General features: G+C 42.0%; 1 protein-coding gene across 3 annotated transcripts in view; it reads right to left on the bottom strand.

Moving 5' to 3' along the window:
- Nucleotides 1-26,550, bottom strand: part of NBR1 (NBR1 autophagy cargo receptor) — a 1,427,595-nt gene that overhangs the window by 1,312,635 nt on the left and 88,410 nt on the right. For all 3 annotated transcript variants that reach the window (XM_044054653.1, XM_044054654.1, XM_044054652.1), the window contains exon 5: nt 8,674-8,874. In XM_044054653.1, coding sequence (XP_043910588.1) covers nt 8,674-8,874 — 201 coding nt within the window. The remainder of the gene's footprint in view (nt 1-8,673; nt 8,875-26,550) is intronic.

Below are 26,550 nucleotides of genomic sequence, written 5' to 3' on the forward strand. Positions count from 1 at the left end.
AGAAAGACAGTGGTATTTAACAAGACAACTGTAACTGGGTGGGAGTGTGGGAAAAAAATTCTGCCCGACTCAGAAGAGACAGAGCTGTGGTCTCTTTTGAAGTTTTAATATGCAGTTAAAGCAGAATGCAAGTAAAACACAAGGTAAAGAAAACAAACCACAGTATTCAAAATATAAAAAGACAATAAGGTAATACAAAATATATAAAAAAAAAGCAAACTAGCCTTTCCTTCAACAAAGTGTAGCAGAGTCTGGATGAGCCTTTCTGGTAAAGCTCATCCTTTTTCAGCAGGAGGCCCAGGGAGAAAAGCTCCAAAGGAAGTAATACAGAGAAAGAAACTTATGTATAACAGTCTAAAGTTCATAAATAACAGTCAAATTAACACTCAAAATATAGGTTAGCTGAAACAGGATGCTTTACATCTGGACAGCTGGTTACAACACAGTAGCATTGAATTGACTATTAATTAAAAAAGCAATTGTTAATCTGATACAGGTGTACAAGTGTTGCCAAGTATTTAATCTGGTTTTTAGCGTGGTCTTACTGGTTTGTAAGTATTTAATCAGGCCTGGCACAGGGACAAAGCCACTGAGTCATGAAGTACTGCCTGAGGTCTGTCTTATTTAGAAAGGGTAGTGTTTGTGATGTCTGGGGGTAGTTATTTCCAAGCTTTGCCTAACGAATTGGCAAACGTGGAGTTCCCAGCTAGGTTGTTAGCTATAGCGGTTTGCACTACAATTCTATTGGATGATCTAAGTGATGTTTGGTTGGTGTGAGGATTGATATTTCTTAAAGCAGGGGTATTATCATGTTGGTTAAGAACTTTGAAAGCTATAATATGTTGGTTAAACTGTATCTGTCTTGACAGCTCTAGCCAGCCTAGATTTTTTAGGTTTATACAGTGACGTGTTCTGTAGGGCAGCCCAGTGGCAAATCTAGCTATGCTGTTATAGCAGGCTGAGAGTTTATTAAGTTTTGTTTAAGTTGGCAAGTATAGGAGAGGCATAGAAGAGGGTGGAGAGGAGGTGGGATCTGGCAATAGCAGTCCTAGCAGGTGGGGTAAGGAATGATTTTATTCTATACAGACAGCCCAGTTTTTTATTAATGGTTTTTATCATTTTATTTACATGGGCATCAAATTTAAGATTGCTGTCTACAATTAACCCAAAGTAGTTTTGTGTGGACATCTGGGGCGATGATGGTGCCACTTTAGAGGTAATGGAGAAGGATATCACTGGGCATTTATGCGTGGGAGAGAAAAACAGCAGTTTCGTTTTATTGGGGTTTAGAAGGAGACATCGGCCTGCAAGCCAATTTTCAACCAGGTTGAAAGTTGACCGAGTACTTGCCTGTAGCTCATCTGTGGTGGTACCAGTGCAGATCAATGTAGAGTCATCTGCATACTGAATGCAGTTGGCATATGGGATGACAGTGTAGAAATCACTGATAAATATGTAGAATAGCAGTGGACCCAGGATGGACCCCTGGGGGACACCTAGGGTGTTAGGAAGGAGGTTAGATTGATTATTTTGCCATAGTACTGCTTGTTGTCTACTGTGTAGATGGGAATGGAACCATTGAAGGGAGTGGTGAGACGCAGGGATATATTAGTCAGAGTGTGGATTAACAGCTGGTGGTTAATCATATTGAATGCTTCGGAAAAATCCAAGAATAGAGCTGAGGAGAACTTGTTGTGGTTTCTGTTATGATAAATATCATTAGTGAAGGAGAGGAGGGCTGTGGTAGTGCTACGATGTGGTCTGAAGACATGCTGAGATTTAGCCAGTAGATTGTTCTGGGTTAGGAAGTATAGGAGTGGTTTGTGGACGCCTACTTTCCTACGCCTATATCATTGACAATATCCCCAAATCTCAATTTTAGAGGATCAGACTGATATGCAATTCTGAACTGAGTTTTGGAATATCTACAGGAGCTCCACTACTGACAGCAGAGGGGATAAAAGATGATAATGGCAGATTTGTGGTAGTAAGGGGCTACTGTTAAGGGAATAGGATTATGTAGGCATATATTTATATTACATATAAAAATGCGATTGTGGAGCTTAAAAAAGTGGGAGAAAAATCTGCTTTCATCAGGAATTATTATTTATAGGTGGAACTGGTATTTGATTTGCTACAATGAAAATGTATTTTTGGGGGCCTAGAAGGGAAAACATAACAAAATAGGGTAAATTTCTCAAGAACTTTATGAAAATATTTGGTACGAAATACAGGAATTCAGTTGTCGCATCTTGAGAATATTTACATATTATTCCCCAAGGTACAACAACTGGGCTAGACTTGACAGAAATTAAACTTCCAAGGAACATGTGTATTTAACTGAGAACTTTGATACGCATCCAATAACTACTTCAGATCATGCACCAGTAATTACCAAGATAAAAATGCAGAATAATAAAGTAAAGATGAGAAAAAAACTTGTTAAAAAAAAAGGGAATTTAAGGAACAGGTAGTGGAAATTATTCAGGAGTTATGAGGGAAGATAGAAAGTACTCCAGAAGTTATAGCTATTGAGTGAGATAAAATGAATGTGGAGTTTAAAAGTAGGCTATAAATAAATAAAATGAAGCAACAAGAATTATTTAGAGGGGTTGACAAAGGTTAGAGTATTACAGAATAAGAAGAATCTCACAGAGCAAGAAGGACAATTGCAGAGTGCTAAAGAGAAAATAAGGGAATATCTGGGTAATTCGCATGAGTTTAGAAAGAATGTTGTTAAGCAACCATTTTTTGATGACTCTTCAGCACAAAAAAATTTGTTACAAGTTAGGGAACAGAAAGAAATGACTATTGCCAAACTTAGGGAACCTATAACATGAAAAATAACCAGAGGTCTTGTAGAGATACAGATATTTTGGAATTTTTATGAAAATGTGTGTTTAGCAGAGAAATGAGGAAATAAAAAAACACAAATAAATACTTATGGAAGACTTAAAAACGCCAAGGTAAAAGGTAGATGAAGCTCAACAATTAACAGTTAAGATTGGAGGAAATTATATAAAAATGGTGATTTCTAACCAATCTACAAGAAAGTCTCCAGCAATAGATGGTATTCTGGTGGAACTCTGGAAGCTAGGAGGGAAGAAAGTGATAAATATATGGAAGGTTTTGTTTAGCAGTATTTTAAAAAGAAGGAAGGCACCAACATCCTAGAAAAAAAGCTGCGATAGCTGTGATACCAAAAGATTGTAAAGACCCATCAGATCCAGCTTCATGTAGGCCGCTTACCACAATTACAAATTGTTTTATGTCTGTAATGGCTTAAAGAATGGCAAAGGTGATACCAAAACTGATAGATACAGATGAATGTGGTTTTGAGGAGGGGAAGCAAACACTTGACATTAACAGAACAAAGACGATCCAGATGGAAGCAAAATGTAAGAAAATTCCAATGTTGTTGCTGGGTCTTGATGCAAGCATTTGCGTAAGCTGTGAATTTTACGAGTGCAGCAATGGAAGCATTTGAATTTCTGATGCAGTAATATGATTTATTAGAAGGCTATACAAGGGATTGCAGGCAAAAATTAATGTGGAAGGGTTCATCTCTGACAAGCTGTGTATGAACAGAGAAACTAGGCATGGGTGTCCTCTTTCCCCTTTGTTACTTATATTATATTTAGAACATGCAAAGACATTTCCAAGAATATAATTGGTATGGTTGTTCAAGAAAAAGTGGCTTTATTCACAGATATTATTTTGTACCTGATGGAACCAGAAAAGGACATCTCAGTGTTGTGAAATGTTCTGAGGCAGTTCCAGTATTTTTTTTTTTTTGTTTTGTTTTTGGGGGTATAAAATTAAGATGAAACAAACACTATAGCTGTAAACTATACACCCACACAAGAACTGGTTCAGCAATAACCATATTTACGGAGATATGATAAAATGAAGTATTTAGGAGTATGGATTAAAAAGCTATGCGTTATGGCAGCTAAGGATATGTGGGAAGAGACTAAAAAAGGATAATACAAAAATTTGGAGACTGGAAGGCCTTCTGCAAGGATATGGGTAGCAAGATACAAGCAGCAGTCCCTTTAGTTTTATACAGAGGTCAGGCATACGTTTACCAACCAGAGGGGATGTTACAGATAATAGTTAAAAGAGTTAAAGGATTTTATATGGGAGGGGATGAGTCAAGTAGGATAAGCTGATCCTTCCAATAGAAAAAGGAGATTTAAAACAGCCTGATTTGAAAAAAATATTTTAGAGCTACTCTTACGCATAACACAAGCAGAAAGCAACAATTCAAAGTGGAAAAGGATGATGATGAAGCATTGGGATAATTCAAGAAACAAGGAAAAAACAAGATTTTGGACACAAATCCTTAAGGAGAGTCATACAGAATATTATATTCATAAAACAGTAGAAAGTATACTAAGAACTAAGCCAAAACAGAAATGCAGAAAAGATTCTGCTGATACGGATGAATGCAATTAGGGGTACAAACAATAGACAAGGAGGACTGGAATTTACTAGAGGAAGCTGGCAAAGACACCAATATATTGGGAACAAATAATTAGAAACGGAAAGGTAACCGAATGAGGGATGAATGCAATTAGGGGTACAGACAATAGACAAGAAGGACTGGAATTTACTAGAGGAAGGCGGCAAAGACACCAATATATTGGGAACAAATAATTAGAAACAGAAAGGTAACCGAATGAGGGATGAATGCAATTAGGGGTACAGACAATAGACAAGGACAGGAATTTACTAGAGGAAGCTGGCAAAGACACCAATATATTGGGAACAAATAATTAGAAACAGAAAGGTAACCGAATGTGACGAGGCCAAGAAGACATCTGGATTGCAAGCTAGAGATTGGCTTCCCAGTCAAGGAGTAATACCAGTGTATAGACAAACTGAAAGGGATTATGGGAATCTTAAACGAAAGACCTGTACTGGTTGAGTTTTTAATTGGATTCAGAACAGAAGTTACTGTAAACAATGGATAATTACTAGGGCATATAAAATAATGCAAGATGACTACAGGAATCAATCAGAGAAGGTCAGAAAAGATTGGGAAGAGAGATTTTAATTAAGCAATTCACAAAGAAGCAGCAGTAGGACATGTGTATGGCTGCCAAATATGCATCAAAATCGAGAAGATTTTTGGATCTTTGACTGGATGTGTTTGCACAGGTACTTTTTATACCCTAAGCAGACTCTGAAAAATGTTCCTCAGGTAGATGGCAAATGTTGGTGGTATAATGGGAAAGAAAGAGGTACCTGGGAGCATATGTTTTGGGAGTGTAATGAATTGGCAGACTTCAAAAACTCCCTACAGTGATCTCAGGAATACTGGGTAAGCAAATGAGTGTAACTATGGAAATGACTTTTTGAGCTGGAATGCAGAATTTGAACTGTCTAGACATAGTAAGGCCTTGTTAAGTTTAATTCTGGTGGCTGCCAAAAAATGCAATTACTAAAAAATGAAAATCAAAGTCTAAACCAACTAAGCTTGAAGTAGTGAACATTGTAAAAGTAGTAAAATAACAGGACTGTTATGTAAATTATTGGAACAATACATGCAGTAAAATGTTTTTGGGGAAGGAATGAGATTTAAGAAAAGGTTAGAAATCGAACAATTTATGTAATGTTGAGTTGAGTGCATGGTACAGAACAATATATGTGATGTATAATGTTTGTAAATGTGAACTTAATATGGTTTAAATGTACGTTTGTCTGTGTTACAAGTGATAATTCAATACAGGTGTTTAAAAAATCTCGTGAAATATGACTCAACTGCATCGTTCTGAAATGCTTGTGCAAGGTCATTTGGCAGAAAATTGTAAGTTGTGTGCTTAGCATAGGTTCATAGGTAGGTACTAGGCTAGGCTATCGGCCCTAGGGCCTATACAAGCCTAGCCAAAAAGGTACCCTGGCTTTTGCCAGCTAAGAAAATTATTTTCCTGTGCCCGTCGAGCAGAGCCACAGAGGTGATCCCCGGGGTGAATTTCCTATTTCCTATCCAATCATCAAGATTATCTTAAAGAGGAGGCAGTAATATAAATCAATTGTACATGTGGAACCTAAATACTCATGTGTTAAGTACCGTACAAATTAATCTTACCAGACACTGGTGCAGTTCTTTCATTTCAATAAAATTAATTCAACTGCGGACATAGTCAAGCTAAACTACTTACCTGGTCCCAAACTTAATTGATTGTTCTTTTTTCTAAATCCCAGGGCCAACCTGCTCAGTTCGCTCTCCTTGGGCTCAGGCTCACTCAGCTCCCCTACCCTACCTATGCTTCCCACCCAACCCCACTATGCATATTTATTTCTAACTAGCCGCTCCCACTATTCTCCAATAGCCAATCACAACACAAGTTGTTCACAACCCACATTCCACTAATTATCTCATCAGTATAGCCCAAAACAAATCATTATATCCACAAAAGCCACAATATCCACTCACATATTCTATTCTTTTAATACCTCAACTTAATTAGCACATAACTCCCAACTACTTTAGCTACTATATTAACACTCACATACCTAAAAAATGACAAAACCAACTCCACCCAATCCCACTATATTACTTTCAACATTAACCAACACTACAGACAACATAGCTACACAATTTAATAAATTTTCACAGGTTCCATACTAACCATCACAAATAGTAAATGCCCCTCAACTCCTCCCACTTGCTCACAATCAAGACATGATCCTAAAATTTTTCCTTCCAACAGATTCCAACTACTACTATAAAAATACCTTCAAAAGCTCAAGCCAACAACCCTAGCAGCTGGTAATCTACCCCCAAAGCATCTTAAAGTTGCTGCAGAAGCCATCTCCTATCTATCCACGCCCTAAATCTCTCCATCTCTGAACAGCAAGTCCAATCAATTTGGAAAATATCACACATCATCCCATTACACAAAGGCGGAAACTCAACAGTACTCTCCAACTACTGGCCTATACCTATACTACTCTCCTTTATCTAAAATTCTTGAAAAAGGCATTCATTCACAAATTCTAGATCTCTTATCCAATAATCTAATATTTGGCATGGATTCTGTCCAACCCACAGTAATACCACTACCCTGACAAGCTTTATTAACACCATTAACCATCTCTGGAATGAAGGCAACCCAGTCTCTTCCATCTTTCTGGATCTTTCAAAAGCATTCGACACAGTCTCGCATACATTCTTAAAAGTACTTTTAGACCCAAACTTGGTAATTCTGCACTTGCTTGGTTCCAGGACTATCTAACTGGACACCAACAAGCTGTAAAATGGCTAGACAACCTCTCTCCTATACTACTTGTTACTTTGGGAGTTCCATAGGGATATATCCTTGGCCCTCTTCTCTTTACTACATTTACTAACAATCTCCACACTGTCACCCTTCACGCCGTCCAGTATGCAGATGAGTCAACCTTAATATGTGCTACTCCAACACTCCAACTCCAAATAACAAAGCAGTCCTTCACTTCATTTGAATCTTGGTTATCCAACCCTCAGCTCATACTCAACCCTAATAAAACTAACCTTGTATTATTTCATCCCACAAGAGCCCCAGACCACCTCCCTCCATTCAAAATCTCTTATAGGTTCATAGGTTGGTACTAGGCTATCGGCCCCAGAGCCTGTGCAAGCCTAGCCATAACAATTCCCTGGCTATTTCTTCCCACAATATTTACTTTCCTGGACCCCTGTCTAGTAGGGCGACTGACCATTCTATCATCTTTCCCTCTCTAGTTATTTGCTCCCAGTACTTTGGCTCCTTTGCCAGTTTTCTCCAATAAACTCCAGCCCTCTCTTGCCTATTGTCTATATCCCTAATTGCAATTATCCCTATTGGCAGAATCTCCTTTCTCCATTCCCATGTTGGCTTTGTTCTTAGAATACTTACTGATAATTTATGGACACAGCATTCTGTATGATTATTTAGGAGTGTGGATTAGAAATGACTCTGTTGTGGCAGCTAAGGATATATGGGAAGAGACTAAACAGAAGATAATACAAACACTGAGAAACTGGAAGCTTTGTTACATGTATATGGATACTAAGAGACAAGCAATTAAAATGTTTTTAGTCCCTTTAATCTTTTACACAGGTCAGACATATTTTTATCAACCAGAGGAGAAGCTGTAGACAGCAATTAAAAAAAGTTTAAGGATTTTATCTCAGAAGGGAAGACACCAAGGATCAAGTGGGATAATCTGATTCTTCCATATAGAACAAAGTGGACTAGTATTACCCAATTTGAGGGGGGAGTTTAGAGCAACACAGTTAAGGCAATTAAACATAGCACTGCTTTTTGTTGAACAGCTGCAGAATTCTTCCCCAGGTCAGTGTTTTTTTCCTCACCTTTTGTGGTTGGTTTTCTTTCAGGTTCTCTGAATTTCTTTTTCGCTGCCATCCAGTCAATGCATTTACTAGCCAGTTACTGAAATTTACCCTATAAAAATGAGTTCACTGGCTGTCTCTTCTGAGGTACTGTTTTACAGTTGGAGAGCTGAAAATCTTGGAAGTCATAATATGGCTCGTTTGTTTCAAACACAGCAAAACAATAACAGCATCTAAATAAAATACACCACCATTTACAATTTTTTCAGAGTATAATTTATATGTCAAGAAAAGAGACCTGTATCTTGTGTTCAATAAACATTTTGACATAATTATTATTCAAATGTTACCTGTTTGACCTCCTGAGACATCTTCATTTCTTGGCCGATAGTTCTGGCAAGCATGGAATAATGACCAAGAGGCTTTTTTTCCTTATTTCTTTGTGGTTTAACTATTGGCATAGCTTCGCTGTCACTTCTGCAGCATGAATTCTCAGAGAAAGGCTCCACATACACATGAAAATGAAGTTTGTTTCCTTGTTTAACTGCACTCTAAATGGGAAAACATTTAGAAGTTTCAAATGATTATTTACTTTAGAAACATATGCACAGAAAACTCAGTTAAAACATGGACATATGTAAACAAAAAACAGACAAGGAAGTATTTCTGAATTTTATGCAGTCCACTGAAAGTCTTGGATAGGAACAGCTAAAATCATGTAAGATTAAAGACAGGATCCTATCACGGTGACCTGAAGACTACAATGTAACCAATGATATAAAACATGAATAATCGCCTTGCTTAAAATGTTAAAGTTGCAATTGGCTTTTTGAAGATATGAATGTACAGCAGATGGTTAGACGTCACCATACTATGATGTACTTTGAAAAAGTGGAATTAAGGCTGTGTGAAATACTCATCTTAACAGCAAATTAGTTATCATTCATCAATGAAATCACGCTCCTTATTACACTCAAACATCCCAGCTCACAAGTAGTAGGTATTTCTTTTGGCATTCTAATGAGTCTCTTTTTGTGGTGTCTTGAGGGTCATGAAAAGTGTCAGCAGCACAACCGTATAAAAGGAGATATTAGGAAGAACTGTACACTAAAATCTTCAGGCCACAACAGCATAAAGTAACTCCAGCAATACTGTCAAGAGGAGTAATCACACAATGAACAACCGCCATTTTCCAACTGTTCAGCAGTGCAAAAGCAGTAAATTCTCGCAGACATACATACAAGACAAATAGACCTCTGAAGGGCCAGACAGAAGCTAATAATCAAGGTCTTACGATGAAATCACTGAATTACTATGCATCTTTTAATATGGAAAACTCACTGGCATCATGATGTAGTGCTACAAGGCCCTGCCTATGACCCAATCAACCTTTGTCTGATTAGTGGCCTGACCAATGGAAGGACTGCGAGTGGTGGCTGTGCCTGCTTCTTCCTCCCAATAGGTAGGGTTGTGGGCATGTGTCAGAGAGTGCGCTACCTGCCCTGAGTTTTTGTGGGCTAGGAACTAACCAATACATCTGCTTTCCGGAGGAGGGGGGCAGACTTTCATAATCTTCTGTCAGACACATCCCTTGCATCAGGTCACTGCACAGCTAACCCCAGAGAATTAGCCAGCACAAGCAGTGCTCATAGTAAACATTCTATAAATGGGAAAAAAAAGCCAGCTCCTAACAGCAAAATGCTGTAAAAAAATTACTTTCAATACAAAAATAAAACAGGTAGGAACTACCAGATACTTTGTTTTCTAAATATTACACAGGATTAACACTTACTCAGACTACTTATGAAAGAATACTAAATCAATCACAATAAATATGGGAACAAAATGGGTGTAATATTAAAAAAATGTTTTAAAAGCAGATACAGGAAATGTACACAATGATGGCAACAGAAGGGGAATCTTCAAATGACAAAATTGCAATTATTGTAGGTTAACCACTGATAGTCCAAGAGTGTACAGTGCCAACATTAACATCACAATCAACCCTGCTAGTCTGTTTACTTCTATTATCTGAATTTATAGTTTACATGGCAGTCTATTGCACTTGTGAATGTTTTTACATTGGAAAAAAACAGTAAACTGAAGGTTAGAATGAATGAGCATGTTCATGCAATTAAAAATAAGGACTTTTTAAATGCATTGTATAAACACTGAATGTTGCTCCCAACTTAAAAAAGCTTTTGCTTGGTGTAATTGATTTGCAAACACAAATGTGAGGGGTGGTAATATGGCTGATTATTTAAAATATTTAGACTACAAGGAGCAAAATATTTGGAATACATATAATAAACTTGGTTTGAATTCATCAGTTAACTTTAAAATGTTATTTGATGAAGACCACATCCATTAAACGGAGTCTTGTGGCATACACCACGTTTCCCCATCAGATGACCATTACACTATTTGAAGTATTTAGTTTTGCTTTGTTCAGCTCCTACATTGAAAACACGCAGTATCACAGCTTTGTGGTGAGTTTTTGTAGGTAATCTGAGGAAGTCTTAGCCCTGATGTGACACTTGAAAAATGAAAATGTTTACTACTTTTTTTGCCTGTGTTTTTATTACTGTATTACAGGTTAACTTTTCACAACATTTTGCTGTTTGGATCCCATTTTGGTCCTCTGAACTGCATTTTTCAATTTTTCTTGAAATAACACTGGAGAAGTTGGACTATTTTTTTTTTTCTTGGGCCTGCATAACAGGTGCACAATTACACACTGACAGACTACTAACAGTCAGCCGGAAATGCAGTCAAGAAAAGTTTTTTACTAGTTAGAAGTCAAATCAACAGCAGCTAGAATTGCACTTCCTGTAAAAATAAACATCCTTCATTCTTGGCTTCCCCTAAAAGAGTGGCCTGGCTCTAAATATCTTAAGGGACCACACAACAGGAAAGGAAATCAACAAGCAGGAGTTAAAATACACAACTGTACTTTGCTACTGTGTGTTTTTAAACTTTTCACTTCTGGGTCAACTCTCAAGTGAAGAATTTTTCAAGGAAGAATAGATAGATACCTTCTGGCAGGGCCGTAACCACTTGTGGTTTCAAAGAGGAACAAATAGAAATGAAGCCTCAGAGTGGAGACCAACTTACAAAACTAGAAAACTGTGGATGGAAGAGCAAGCTGCAGCTTCACACGTCTGTAGCAGAGACCATTCAACACAACAGTTAACTAGGCAGTGGTAAAAAAAGCACGGAAGGAAGAGGCCAAGTCACAGCTTCACCAACATCTCTGTATGAGAGTCTGAAAGCTAGGCAAAAATGAGAGTGCCTCTGTTCACTCTGGAATGAGAGGGGGACAAGGCAAGGCATGTGTTTTTGCTGGACTTTGGCAAATGCCTCCATTATTTTTCTGTAATCAATTTCAATTGTAGGAATTGAATGATCTTGCAGATCTTGCTAATGACAGTTTGGAAAAAAAGCAAATATTCTAACTTTTGAATCAGAAAAGGATGAAACAATATCAGTTTTCAAAAGTTTAACAGATGATTTCTCAGTCACAATTTAGAAGGATAGTGCAGTTGTGCAAAACCTTTCCATAACAGTAGATGTCTTATTCATGGTTGTGGTATTCAATGTGGAATTGCCTGCCAAGGATAGCCAAACATCCAGCCAGTATACCAAAGCCTTTACATCTTCTAGTGTCACACATCAGGCATATGCTCCCTGTGCAGCTAGAGAGCAAAAAGGTGACATACTCAGTACAGTTGTGTACACTTACCATAAATGTACATGTTTGAGTGTATTCACTGTTGCAGTCATCACATTTGAGTTATCACTGCCAGGGTAGCCCTCTCTAGATGTGCACAGACAGCTCAGATTCTATCTAGACAGGACTAAATCATTCAGAAAGTCTGATCGATTGCTGGTTAACTTTGCTGTAGGGGCAGAGGGCAAAGCCATCTCTAAACAATTTCCATATGGATAGCACACTGCATCCATTTCCGTTACAAGCAACACAGAAAGCCTCCCCCTAAGGGGGTCAGGACTTGCTCCACCAGAGCAGCCTCCACCTCTGCAGCCTTCCTCAGAGGACACCAGGTACATCCTGGAGGCTGCCACCTGGACATCTGTTCACACTTTCACCAAACATTACCGCCTGCTTATCTTCTCCAAATCCAGGGCAGGCTTTGCCACTGCAGTCTTGCAGGGCATTCTAGCCAGCCCCTAGTCTCCTTGACTGCCTCCACCCTTTTCCTTAGCTTTGAGAATCAACCAAAATGTGATGACTGCAACAGTGAAACACGAAGAATATAGTACAGTTGTGTACACTTACCATAAATGTCAATGTTAGCGTATTCACTGTTGTATACCTGGTTTCCCTCCCTCCATCCCCCTCTTCTTTCTCTCTCTCTCTCCTTACAAGGGACATTTTGGTATTTACTTTCTACTGGTGGGGTTCTTCCACCATAATGTGGCTCCCACTTGGGGGCTCCTGACAGGACAAGAAAAACTGATGTAATGGCGTCTGCTGCCTTACTTTATACTACTGACGACCTCAACTCAGTCCTGAAGTGACAGCAACTGACGCAGAAATACTAAGCCCCTGGTATTCGGGCCGGCCGAGGGCTACCCTTGCAGGGATAAACCAAATGTAATGACTGCAGCAGTGAAACACGAAACTGCAGCAGTGAGACACAAAGAACATCTGAAGTGTACCAGAAGAGCTAAAGCAATTCCTACAGAAAAGAGAACATGCACATCCAGAGGGAAAGAGAAACAGAAAAAGGCAAATACTCCTCAACGAGTATTGTTCAAGAGAAAAAAAAAAAAAGGAGGCAGGAGGAAGGGAATGAATACTGCAACAGTGAAAAAAGACATATACTGTTATGGTAAGATTTTACACAACTGTATTGTATCCTTCCTTATCACTGCTGCGGTATTCCTAACATGTGGGACATTACGAAAGCTACTGTAAAGGATGGGTGGAGGAAGGCAGAGAGGAGACACAAAACCATATAGCCCTAGCAAATTCTGCCTGGCTCTGAAAATGGCACCCATCTTCTAATGTTTAGTAAAGGTGTGGACAAAGGACACAGTAGCAGCTTCAGGGATGGATCTAGTATCCAAACCTTTGAAGGAAGCTCCAGAAGAGGCTACTGTCCTTGAAGAATGAGCTTGAATGGAAGCAGAAAGCCATTTTCCATGAGAAGCATAACAAAAAGAAATGGTTTTAGAAATTAAGGAGGAGATAGTTTGCCCACAAACTGCCAAACCCAATGTCCTGGAATGAAAAGAAAACATAAGTGACATACTCACCATAACATTCCATGCTTGTTGCCCTTGATCTCGCCTTCCTTCTTGCTGTTTGGGTTTGGTGCTGATCCTCGGCTCCAACTCGGCCATATACTATAGCTCGAGAGCTTTTACTGGCTTGAGGCTAGCTCCTATCCCAGCATGCCTAGCGGTAGTTACCCAGCTCTCGTTTGTGATAACCCAGTACCAGACCATACAGTTAGAAAAAGATATACTCAGTTTTACATATCACAAGACACCTAGGTATAAAGGTATAAACCATCAGCAAGAGTAAGAAGGGGAGACTAGGACTATTCAAAAGGTATGGTAAAAAGGAAACTCAGCCAGTATAACCAATAAAAACAAGGAATTCCTCTCGATCCTCCAGGAAGGGGGAAGGAGGGTGGGACGCAAGAAGGAAGGCGAGATCAAGGACAACAAACATGGCACGTTATGGTGAGTACATACCTTTTTATGTTATGTTATGTTGTCCATATCTCGCCTTCATTCTTGCTGTTTCGGACTGCGTCCCCAGCACCCGATTCTTGGGTGGCTCACTGGAAAAAAACTCTTCAGGACCATGGAACCAAAGGATGCCCTGTTCTGGGAGGCCACATCTACTTTGCAATGAATGATAAAGGTAAGAGGATTAGCCCATGTAGCTGCCACACAGACAGAATCCAAAGGCAGCCTGGCTTGTAAAGGAATAGAGGTAGCCAAGGCCCTTGTTGAGTGCCCTTTAATTTTCCCTGGAAGTTTTTGTTTATGCAAATCATAGATATGTTTTATAGTGTCTGAAAGCCACTTAGATAAAGTCACCTTTGAGACTGCACACCCTTTTTTATTGTCTGCAAAGGATATGAACAAATTGGTCATATTTTCTAAAGTACTTGGTCCTGTGTAAATAGAAACGTAACGGTCTATGAATGTCCAATTGATGACGCTTATACTCTGCCTTGCTGTCATGATTGGGGAAGAAAACAGGAAGCTCTATGGATTGATTCAAACTGTAGTCAGAACACACCTTGGGTTAGAAAGAGGGGTTGGTTCTGAGACAAACGCTGTTTTTGTGGAAAATCAAGTAAGGGGGACGAATAGATAAGGCCTGCAATTCTGAAACCTTTCTAGCTGAGGTAATTGCAACCAAGAAAAGGATCTTAGAAATTTGAGTGAACAAGAAGCAGATGGTTTAAAGGGGGGAGAATCAGAGCATCTAAAACTAAATTCATTGGGGGAGGGGGGGTTCTCTTATTGGAGGTCTTAAGAGTGTAGCACCTCTTAGGAATGCCTTACATAAATTACAGGACATGATATTAGAGCCCATTTCTCTCGTATGGAAATTAGAAATAGCAGCTAGCTGAACCCAGATATTAGCTGCAGCTGCTCTTCAGTCAAATTAGAGAATCTTTGAAATGGGTGCAGTAAAAGGATCAACCTGATTTTTGCCTGCCCACCAAGAGAACCTCTTCCATTTACTAGCATAAATTTCCTTGTAGTGGGCTTATGGGAGGAAATCAAAATGTGTTTAACTGCCAGAGAAACATCAGGAAGCCTGGCTAAGACCGGAAGTGGAGAAACCAAGCTGTCAGCTTGAGAGTTTGAATGGAAGGATGGAGAGACCCCGACTGATGCATCAAGAGATCCGGCACTGGGTCCAGGATCCAAGGCTCCCCCTCCTGCAGGTGAGGCCAAAGGATTGGGAACCATATCTGATGATGCCAGTAAGGGGCAATGAGGATTAACTTGAAACCCAATGACTGTGCTTTCTGAAGAACCTTTTGGATCAGGGGAAAGAGTGGAAACGCATAAAGCAGTCCAAGGGCCAATCGTGAACAAGTGCGTCCCTCGGTGACTGTCCTGATGGTGGGACTAAGGCAAAGTAGCTGCTGCATTTGTTGTAGAGGTGGGTGGCAAACAGATCGCAGCATGGCTGGCCCCATTAGCAAAAAATCAAGTTCGCAACTTTCTGCTTCAGGGACCACTCGTGAGGCATCACAATAGCCTGGCTGAGCTTGTCTGCTACCACGTTGGATTTCCCCGGGATGTGTGTTGCAACCAGAAAGCATTTGGGAAGACATCACCCACTGCCAAACTCGAAGACCCTCTCGACACAAGGGCTAAGACCTGGTTTCACCCTGCTTGTTGATGTACAATGCTACTGACATACTGTCGGTCTGAAATGCTATAGTCCCTGTAGGTAGAGTCCTAAGTGCTTGCAATGCCAGAAGTACCGCTCTCATCTCCAGGACATTGATGTGCAAGTGGTACTCGTGTTCCTGCCAAGTCCCTTGAACAGTCTGTCCCAGACAATGCCCCCCCACCCTATGTGGGAAGCGTCCGTGGTCACTGTGGCTGCAGGTTGGGGGGGGGGTAGAAACGGCCTGACTATTGTTACCATAGGGGAATGAAGCCACCACCCCAGATCCTTTTTGCAGGATTCCGTAATCAGAATCTGATGTAACATGGGTAAATCTTGGAATAACCATTGTGCAAAGAGGAGCCACTGCAGAATTCTCATGTGGAAGCGAGTCATAGGGACCAGAGTGATTGCCGCTGCCATAGAACCCAGGACCTTGAGGACAAATCTTGCCTGAATTCTTCTTTTTTGTCAACAACATTGCAACTTGGCGGAGGACTGTTAATACTCTTTCTTGAGGCAGCTTTGCTATCATGGGCCTTGTGTCTAAATCTGCCCCTATAAAGGTAATACACTGACAAGGCAGACTTTTCGTAGTTTATGGTGATCCCTAGTTGAGAACAAGAGCGAATTGTGGATTCCCTTGCCTTGATTAGCTGATGCTCATTGGTGGCAGTAAGGAGCCAATCATCTAGATATGGAAACACCCGGAATCCTAGATGCCTCAGGTGAGGCATAACTACTGTCATGCATTTAGTGAACATCCTGTGGGCTGTGGTGAGACCAAAGGGCAGCACTCTGAACTGACAGACTGGATCAGAGCTGGACGCATAGATATCTCCTTGAACGTCTGTCCATTTTTATGTGGTAGTACACATCCTGGAGATCAATAGAGCACATCCAATTGTCCTGTCCCAGAGAGGAAAGAATGGGCAGCAGTATTACCATCCAGAACTTTGTTTTCTTGACTGATCTGTTCAGCCTGCTGAGATCCAATATGGGACTCCAGTCCCCCATTTTCTTTGGAACCTTGAGTAAGTTCCGGATCAGATTTGGTCTGCGGGAACTTCCTGGATGACTCTTTCTTAGCAACCTTTGAACCTCTAAGTTTGCTTGATCCCGAAGATTGGGTGGAATATCTGGGATAGAGTGCTCTCTTTTTGACAGCAGAAGTTGGGAGAAGGGGATATTGTAACCTCCAGATATTATCGATAGTACCCATGTATTTTCTGTGATGGTCTGCCAGGCTTTTGGGTACAAGGATAATCTCCCCTTGACTGTCTCTGGAGTCAGACAGTCGGGCCTCCATTCAGAAGTCCTGTAAGGGCCTACCAGAGAAGGTATCGGTCACCCTGATTCTGCAGACCCCCCCCCCGCGAGACAAGCATCTTGCATTATTTCCCCCTCTGCCCCTGGGGGAAAAATCTCCATGTGTGTCAGGCGAAGCTCCCTGGGATTTCCGAAACCACATCTTTCTGCTCTTCTGGCCCATAGAATTTAGGCCTAGATGGAGCAGAAAAATATACTCCCATGGCAGAAAGAGAGAGTTTACCATCCTGTTCACACCTGGTAAGAGTCTCTTATCTGGGGCCCGAATAAGGACGAGCAGTCAAAGGGGGCATTGGTAAAGGAAGACTTTAAGGGCTCTGCAAAATGACAAAGGCACATCCAGGAGTGTCTGTGTAAGGCCAACCCTGTGCCTGCCGCCCTGCTCACCCTATCGACTGCATAAAAAATTAGCCAAATGGAGGAGTTAACCACCGAAGTCAAGGTCGCAAGCTGAAAAGCCACCTTGTTCGTGGCTCCCACAGCTGTAGGATCCTGTAAGTTATCTCCTAACTCCTTGAGGGAGATCCCTTTGAAGCCTTGTAAAGTAGGACAAACAGTTCAGCGACCAGAGTGTATAGGTCACTGAAGAAAACATACGCTTCTCTATCTGTCCATCGTACGAGACTTTATTCGGCAGATGGACAGATTAAGTTTCTGCTAATTCCTTCTTGTTGGCGGCTGCCACCACCATAGCATCAACGGGAACACCTCCGGATAAGAAGGCTGTCTTCAGGGGCTGTTATGAATTTACTGGGTCTCCGCAGAACTGGTTCCATCGTGCCTGGAGAGCTCCACACCTTTTGATGCACTACATGCAATAGTGGGTCGAAAGGAGGAGAAAACCAAGAGGTGGAGAGTTGGGAACCGAATGAACCCAGGTACACTGACTCCTTTTCAGAAGGGGCAAGGGACTTCCAGTCACCCCGTCTGTCTAAGGTTTTCTAAGATGTCTGAAAAAGAGACATCTTCAGAGGGGGAACCGTGGGGACCCTTCCAAGTCATCCAAGTCTGTGTCTGATGTCAAGGAATCAGGGGAGTCCACATGCTTCCTCTTGCAAGTCCTCTTCCAAGGGATCTCCTCTGAGGGATGCTCAGGGGAGGTTTCGGAAAAGGTGGGATTGCCCAATGGGGCATACTGGGGCATGGGTTCCTTACGCTTGGGGCGGAGCAGGGGTTCGGAGGCGGACACAGGCACCGAAGGCAAAGGAGCCAATGGAGCAGAGGGTGGAGCTGTGTCAGTAGACAGCACGCTCATCATCTTCAAGACATCACGGTCCCAACCAGAGATAGTCTCCAGCTCCAAAGAGGCCGGAGACCTCCTCAACCAAGGGCAATGGCTTCAAGGCCGATGTAGGAGCCGAGCTGACCTGCACCGAAGCTCCAAGAGGAAGAGTACGGTCGGACAAGGGTTTGATGCCGCTCCCCCCTTGGAGATGAGGGAGCGTCTGCTCCCAGATCCCTTGATAGAAGGGGTATCGAGGAGATCGAAACGGTAGTCGGAACCGAAAGACCAGAGGTTACCGGAACAGACCGTTCCACCACTATGACTTCCATACACTCCGGCTCCGAGCTCAGAGGAGTCAGAGGAGGAATTGAGACAGGTGTTGGTTGGGCTGTCGGCACCACTTCCATCTGGGATAGGCCGGAAAGTATTTTAGCTAATACTGTTGTCCTACGAAGCCTCTTCACCACCCTCTCCACATCATCATCAGAGAGACTCCTGGGTGACCGAGAGGAATGGGTTGAAGACTGGTGACTGCCTGCCACAGATTGCAATAAGGGAGACTGTGGAGCAGACCATACCAGTTCCAAGGTAGGAGACCTAGATCGCTTATGAGACCTTACTGGCTCCGAGACAACAGATGGAGCCGTAGGTGAGGGTGTCTTGTCGTAACTGGATGTCGGGTCTGACTTCGCTCGATACATGTCCTTCTCTTTTGACAGTCCCGGAATCGGAGACAAAGAGGATGAAGGCTTGGGTTTTTCCATTTTTTTTGCTGGCCGAGTCCCCCCCATAGTAGCATCAAAGGGACCCTTCAGCAACCATCTTACAATCAATTTGTTCTTTCTCTCCTGCAGGACTCGTGAACTAACACCCTATTCATGGAATACTTTAATATACACTGCCTCTTACTCACAGGTGGTGTTTCCTGGACTTTAGCAAAATGAACATGCTGAACCACATAGTGCACACTTCAACCAGAGGACCAAACATACTGGACCTAGAAGTCACCAACATGGGAAAGCACTTCACCCTCCCCTGTGTCACATCCTCATTGAAGAGAATGTCCTCAAAGTGATTTCCTTTGAAATAAAAATCAACCCAGAAAACCCTACTCAACTCTTCTGGAACAATTCTAAAGCAAAGTATATTCTATTAAGCAATAGTTTGTCAAAATTCAAGGCTTCCCAAACCCCAAGAACCTAGCTGTCTATGCAGAATTATTCCCAAAACCCTGTACAAACATGTAAATGGCTGCAATGGGGCTATTGTGGCTGCCAGAAGGAAGTCAAAATCTAACACTAAAAACAAACTCCACTAGTGAAATCCTTACCTTAACAGAGTATATAACAAAAGAAAAAAAAAGTCATGGTCAAAATCACAGCAACTGTCAGAGACAAGAAAAAGAAACTAAGATGTCTAATAAAGTCCAGCAAGGGCAATTATGAAGTCAGAATAGCCCCCATGTTCAACAATCACAAGGCCTTCTTCGGCTATATCAAGAACCTTAAAGTAACAATCAGCAGTGTGCAGAAAGTACAGATGTGTACACTTACCATAAATGTAGATGTTAGAGTGTATTCAATGTTGCAGTCATTGCATTTGGGTTATCTGCCTGCAGGTAGCCCTCAGCTGGCCTGAATACCAGAGTCTTGGATTCCTGCATTGGATGCGGTCTCTTCCTCCATGACATCAGGTCATCAGGGGTATAAAACATGCAGCCGATGCCATTACATCAGTTTTTCTTGCCCCAGATGTCAGGTGCTCCCATAATGGGACAAAAAGCAAATACACCAGAAAGTTCAAATACACCAAACAAGAAAGAAAGGTAGAGCCAAGAGAAGTCAGGACTGCAACAGTGAATACTCTCTAACATCTACATTTATGGTAAGTGTACACAACTGTACTATGTTCTTCATGTTTCACTGTTGCAGTCATTACATTTGGGTAGATTCCCAAAGCTAAGGAAGGGAGGAGGAAGTTAGAGAGCATTAGGACCAGCTATTAAGCCCTGCATTACTGCAGTGGCAAAACCAGCCCTGGATTTAGAAAAAATAGGCATGTGGTAATGATTGGTGAAGAGCTCCAGGTAGTAGCTTCTAGGATGTCCCTGGTAGGGACCCCTCTGAGAAAGGCTGTAGAGGTAGATGCAGCCCTTTTGGAATGTGATCTTATCCCCTGTGGGGTAGATTTTCCATGGTGCTTATAGCAGAAATGAATGCAATGGGCTATCCATTTAGAAATGGTTTGCTTTTGAAATGGCCTTCCCCTCTGCCCCTGTAGCAAAGCCAACTAGCAGCTGTTCAGATTTTATGAGAGGCTTAGTCCTGTCCAAGTAAAATCTAAGTTGTCTGTGCATGTCCAAAGAGTGCAGAATTAGTTCCCCTTTGTTTTGTGGATTAGGGAAAGAGGTAGGCAAATTAATTGGACTGATTTAGGGCCACACTAGACACCACCTTGGGCATAAAGGAAAGACTGGTCCTGAGGGAAAACCTGTCTGCATGGAAGATAATGAAAGGCACCACTGCCATGAGGGCATGTAATTCAGACAATCTTCTTGCTGAATAGATGGCTAGAAGGAAGACCGTTTTCCAAGAAAGGAGTTGCAGCTGGTTCAAATGGAGGGAGAGTGAGCTTTTCCAATAAAAAAGTTAAGGTCCCAAGCTGGAGTAGGGGCTCGCCTGGGGGGGGGGGGGGTCTTAAATTTTTAGCCCTTCTGAGGGATTGCTTTAACACTGCTTAGGGCTGTGTGCAGCCTGAGACTGTAACCTAGGTGGTCTGCTGTCCCTGGGTTTAGACTGAGAAGGCTTGGAAGGGACTGGAAAGGACCAATTCTTAGAAGGCCAATGCCTACTAAATCTGGGAGGCTGTACTTGCAGGAAATCTTTGACAGTTTGCATAGCTTTAGCTTTTTCCTCCATTTTTTTTAAGGACTTCTTCCGCTTTGTTGCCAAACAGATGGTCTTGGTTTAGGGGAGCATCCAGTACTTTAGCTTTAACATGATCTGGCAAGTTTTGCTCCTTAAGCGAAGCATGCCTTCTAAGTACAGACCCAGTGACAGCAGCCCTGCAAGATGCTCCTAAAGAGTCAAAACCACATTGCAAAGTATGTTTTACCAACTTGTTCAGCAGAATGCATTAAATCCTGTAATACTTTATGTTCAGCACAATCGGGAATCAATATCATTTTCTGTTTAAGCAGACCCATAATATGCTGCTGATACTTTAACATATGAAACTGGTAATTTAAGGCCCTAATGGCCAAAGTAGCAGAAGTGTATACTTTCGTACCCATCTGTCCAAGGCCCTGGAATCTTTATCAAAGGGGGTAGGGTTTTTGGCAGCAGTAGCCTTAATGCCCTTTGGTCCTTGGGAAATGGTCTCTGGATCCGCAGTAGGATTCTTGAAGAGGAACTTATGAGAGTCAGGTATTCTAATACCAGTCAGGTTTTCTGGGAAAAGGAGGTAAAGTGTCTGGGGCCAGACTAGATTCCAGGAAGGCATCATCTACAATGTCCAGAACAGGAGGGATAGCTAAAGGCCTGTGTAGAGGGAGGAGTAAGAATTCCCCAAGCCTCTTTTTGGAATCAGAGTAATCCTGGTGCTCTCAGCAGAAATGCTCCCTAAGAGTGTGCAAGATTTCCCCAAAAGAAAAATCTTCTGGAGGGGAAGCAGAGGGAATGGAATCCTCTGCATCAGAGTCCTCATAGGTAGACAAGGGCAAATCCTGGTCATCAGAAGAAACAGAAAATTCAGAATCCTGATCAGAAGAATCAGAAGGAAATATCAGTTCTAGGTCTCTTAAGTGGGGGAAGGCTGGCTTCCCCTTAATTAAAATAATAAGGTCTTCAGCCATTCTAAGCATTTGTTTTTTTAGGCATATGGGACTGACCATGCAGTTTGGACATTGGTTTTCTAGGCGTGGGTCGAGTTTTAGGCCTTGATGAAGAAGATAGTATTGGTTTAAAATGCAAATCTGTAGGCCTGAATACACCCTCAGAAGCTGGTGCCTGCAGAGCGGCTCCGGGCCCATCCAAGTTAGAGACATCCACAGGTTCCATAGTCGAAGAAGCATCTCGCGGCATACTGGACTCTGAATGGGTCTCAGTAAAGGCCTGCGAATCTGAAGTAGCAGGTATTAAGGGCTGCGAAAGCACCTCACTGAGTAATGGCGAACTGGAGACTAGCTTAACGGAAGTGTCGTCGGCAGTTTTGGACCTATGCGGTCCGTCTCTATCTTTATCCTTATGTTTTTTCGGAATAATCAGTAGTCGGATGGCTTATCGAAGCCATTTTTGGATAGTTAAACACAGTACCAAAATAATTTGCTGCAAAAATAGACAGACTATGAATAGTTTGGGGTTGAATAAGGCACAAAACTGACAACAAGGGACGTCGTGGTCTGGGCCTAAGCAAGGAATGCAGTACGAATGAAAATCTTTGAGGTATTTGCTTTCCACAGGGAAGACAATTGTTAACTTTTACTGGCATCGGTTAAGAGCAAGAAAAGGGATCCCCACCAGGGTACTTAGCTTTTTTCGAAGACTTTGGTTCTGAAACTCGAAAATGAAAATTTCAGGAGTCAGCTGACCGCCACTTGTGAACTGCTTCTGCTTCAGGTGCCGCGCGGCAACAAAGGCTGATGTAATGGCGTCGGCTGCATGTTTTATACCCCTGATGACCTGATGTCATGGAAGAAGAGACAGCATCCAAAGCAGGAACCCAAGACTCTGGCTGGCTGAGGGCTACCTGCAGGCAGATAACCCAAATGTAATGACTGCAACAGTGAAACACGAAGAACATCTGGTCATATGTGGTTTAAACTTCCCTGACCAGGGTTAGATTGCAAAGCTACTGACTGACAAATTCAGCTCTAGCTTTACACCCCCACTGCTACCTTCTGTGAAGTCCATTCTAACACATCCCTCCAACTATCAAGAGGGATCAGGTCCTGGCAGTGCTTGGTAAGGCCAAAAGCACTGCTTCAGTGAACCCCAATATATCCCTGGTTGCCTCCTAAATATCCTAAAACAGTACCTAGCCAGAGTATTTGAGGCATTCAACTACGGCCTCAGAACAGGTTACATGCCAGGTGAATGGAATGTCACAATGGTTATTCCTCTTCAAAAAGGTGGACATCAGCTGACTCCGGGAACTGCAGACCCATCAATCTGACAAGTTTACTATGCAAAGCCATAGAAAGAATTATTATGGAAAGGATCAACAAGGATACTGGCAACATACAGATACTGGACCTATCCCAGTTTGGCTTTGGTAAGGGAAGGTCTTGCCTACTCAACTTGGGAGACTTCTTTGAGAGGGTCGTCAAAGCTGTAGATGAGTGAAAAATGGTGCATACTGCCTACTTTGACCTGACCAAGGCATTTGATACAATACCTCAGTCAGGTATTATTGACTTGGAACTGGGCATAAATCCTTTCCTAACTTGCTGGATTGCTGGTTGGCTCAGACATAGAACCCAAAGTCAGGATCTGTGATACCACCTCAGCCAGGAGACCAGGTATGTACTTCTCAAAAGTCTGGGCTAATGTCAAAGGCCTCTGGCTCACCAAGTTCGCAGATGACTGTAAATTGGGAGATACCATAGATTCCTCCTATGATACCGGCATCCTGCAAGAGGGTCTGGCACAAAGGAGTGGTGCCAAAGGCATGAATTAAAACTCAATGCAAAATAATGCATTATAGTGCTGTTTTGGAAAATTTTCTATTCAAGCTAATTACTTTATCCATAAAATACTATTAAAAGTTGATACAGCTGTTAGGGATTTGAGGACATATGTGGAGCAAGAAAAAGTTTCCCCAACGGGGTACTTAGCTTTATTGAAGACTTCGGATCTGAAACTCAATTTAGAAAATCTCAGGAGTCGGCCGACCGGCACATGCGAGCTGCTTTTGCTTCGGGCACCGCGTCGGCAAGAAAGACTGAAGAAAATGGTGTCATTTGCATCTTTTATACCCATGGCGCACTGACGTCAGGGAAGAGGCGACAGCAACTGACGCCGGACCAAGACTTTGGAACTCGGGCCAACTGCGGGTCGCCTGCCAGCAGGATAACCCAAGTGTAATGACTGCAACAGTGAAACAAGAACATATTAAGAAAATTATTCTATGTTCCTTAGCAAATAAGTAAGGGTATAGCACCTTGGTCCAAAGAAGTTATAGTACCACTCTACCCAGCCCTTATCAGACCCATCATTGAATACACTGCTCCTTTTGGCATGTACCTAACCAGACACTTGTAACAGTTGGAATGCCTACAAAGATTCCTCACCAGGAGGATCCAGGGTATGAATACAGTATCCTGCACAGATCACCTTAAGGTTCGGTCTCTCTACTCAGTCTACTACAGGTTAGAGAGAGGTGATTGATACCTAGCAAGTAAGGCATCCTCAGGACCAGCTCTGATGGATCTCTTGTACATCCACAAGGCAAACATCAGAAACACTAGATACATCAGAAACACTCGATCCAAGAACCTGAACTTTGCTTGCAACATAAACAGAACATTCTGGAGACACTATGCGCCTCAAAGGATCCCCACACTATAGAATAAGCTCCCCATTCATATGAAGCAGATTTCATTCCTGACTCTATTAAAATAAAAACATGATCATTGTATGGGAAATATTGTATGGGAAATTGTGAATTCCCTCCTGGTCTGTACCTCATGTTTCTGATAGACAGAGCTTGACAGTAGGTAAATTAATCCCCAAGTAACATGACCCCCCACACATAATCCTTACTAACCTACCCCATCCTATAGGAGGTACTTGGTGACTAAAATGGGTTGGGTTCCATGGCTAGACTTCTAAAGACCCTGGTGGTCATTAGCCTAGTATAAGCCTAAGAACCTAAGAAATGCATGCAAATAGAACAAGAATCCTGCAGGTGATCAGGCCCTAAACAATACATCCGTAAGGGACATCTTTTGGCAGCACGAATCACACTTTTTGAAATGGAAGAAGGTTTAGATTCCTTGGCAGTATCTTTCGACAATGTTGAACAGCACTATCTAAAGCTAGGCAAAAAACACACTACTAACAAGATAAAACAGGCAAATACAGACAAAATTTTTTCTTAATAGACAGGAAAGAAGAGAAGGGGGAAGCCTCTAAGTCAAACAGCAAAGTCCCCACCTAATGAGAGCCTCTAACTTGAACGGCAACTCTTTAAAGCTTAATAGATATTAAGAAAAGGCAAGAAAGATGAAGAACCCTCTAATTTAAACTGGTTTAGAAGAGGGGAAAAGGCTGAGAGAAAAATGGTTAGTCGACACAATAGCAGTCACTCGGACGGGATAGGAAAAAGGTAGAAAAACGAAGGACAACTACAGTTTCCAAGTTAGGTAATATAAATGCAAAAATTTTACTTCAAAAGTATAAAAAGAGAAAACACTTGGCCTGAACCAGTATCCGCAATCTCGACGCTGCAAGCGGCAAACGAGATCTGGGTAACTACTGCTAGGCATGCTGTGATAGGGGCTAGCCTAGAGCCAGTAAAAGCTCTTGAGCTATAGTATACGGCTGAGTCAGAGCCGAGGATTGGCTCCGAACCCAAACAGCAAGAACAAAGGCAAGATACGGACAACATAACAAAAAGCTGCTCAGATTTGCAGATAATCTTTGTCTTACCCAAATAATACCAGAGCTGTTTATGTAGATCCAAGGTGTAAGAACCTTCTCACTAGCAGATTGCAGAGACACGAAGCACTGGTTGAATAGTGAGGATACTGGAGGTTAGCTTGCCAGCTAGGCTGAGCTCTGGACCCTCTAGCTGTGCCAGTGGCGAGTCTTATTGGGGACCTGGGGAGCAACCAGCCCCAGACTGACTGATTTCTGTGTGCACTTAAGGGAAATGGTACTTTACTGTGTGTACTTGTGATCCTTTCCTCTCATATGAAACGCCCTCTCTGGTGTTAGTGGTGAGGATTGAGGCTCCTTGATTGCTGGGCCAGGGCACAGGCATCACATGTGTTTGGCAGCGGTGGGATATCCACATCACACATTAATTAGTTGGCAAATACTAACTGGCTTGTAGTGGTGTGGGTAGAATGAATCCTGAAGCTTATGCACAGTGATCTCTGAAGGTGTTTTGTACTACAGTCATGCAGTGAATACTCAAGAGTTCAGGTCACAATTGTTTTAATTCTTTTGTTAGCTTAGTTAGTCAGGGTGAGCAAGCAGCATGTCAGCAGAGGAGTATGGAAAGCTGACAAGGAGCCAGCTGGTGATGTGCCAGGCTAGGGGACTGGTGCATGGAAAC

Source organism: Protopterus annectens, chromosome 13.part0 (assembly GCF_019279795.1).
Source record: "Protopterus annectens isolate FY-2018-M chromosome 13.part0, PAN1.0, whole genome shotgun sequence".
Taxonomy (NCBI): domain Eukaryota; kingdom Metazoa; phylum Chordata; order Ceratodontiformes; family Protopteridae; genus Protopterus; species Protopterus annectens.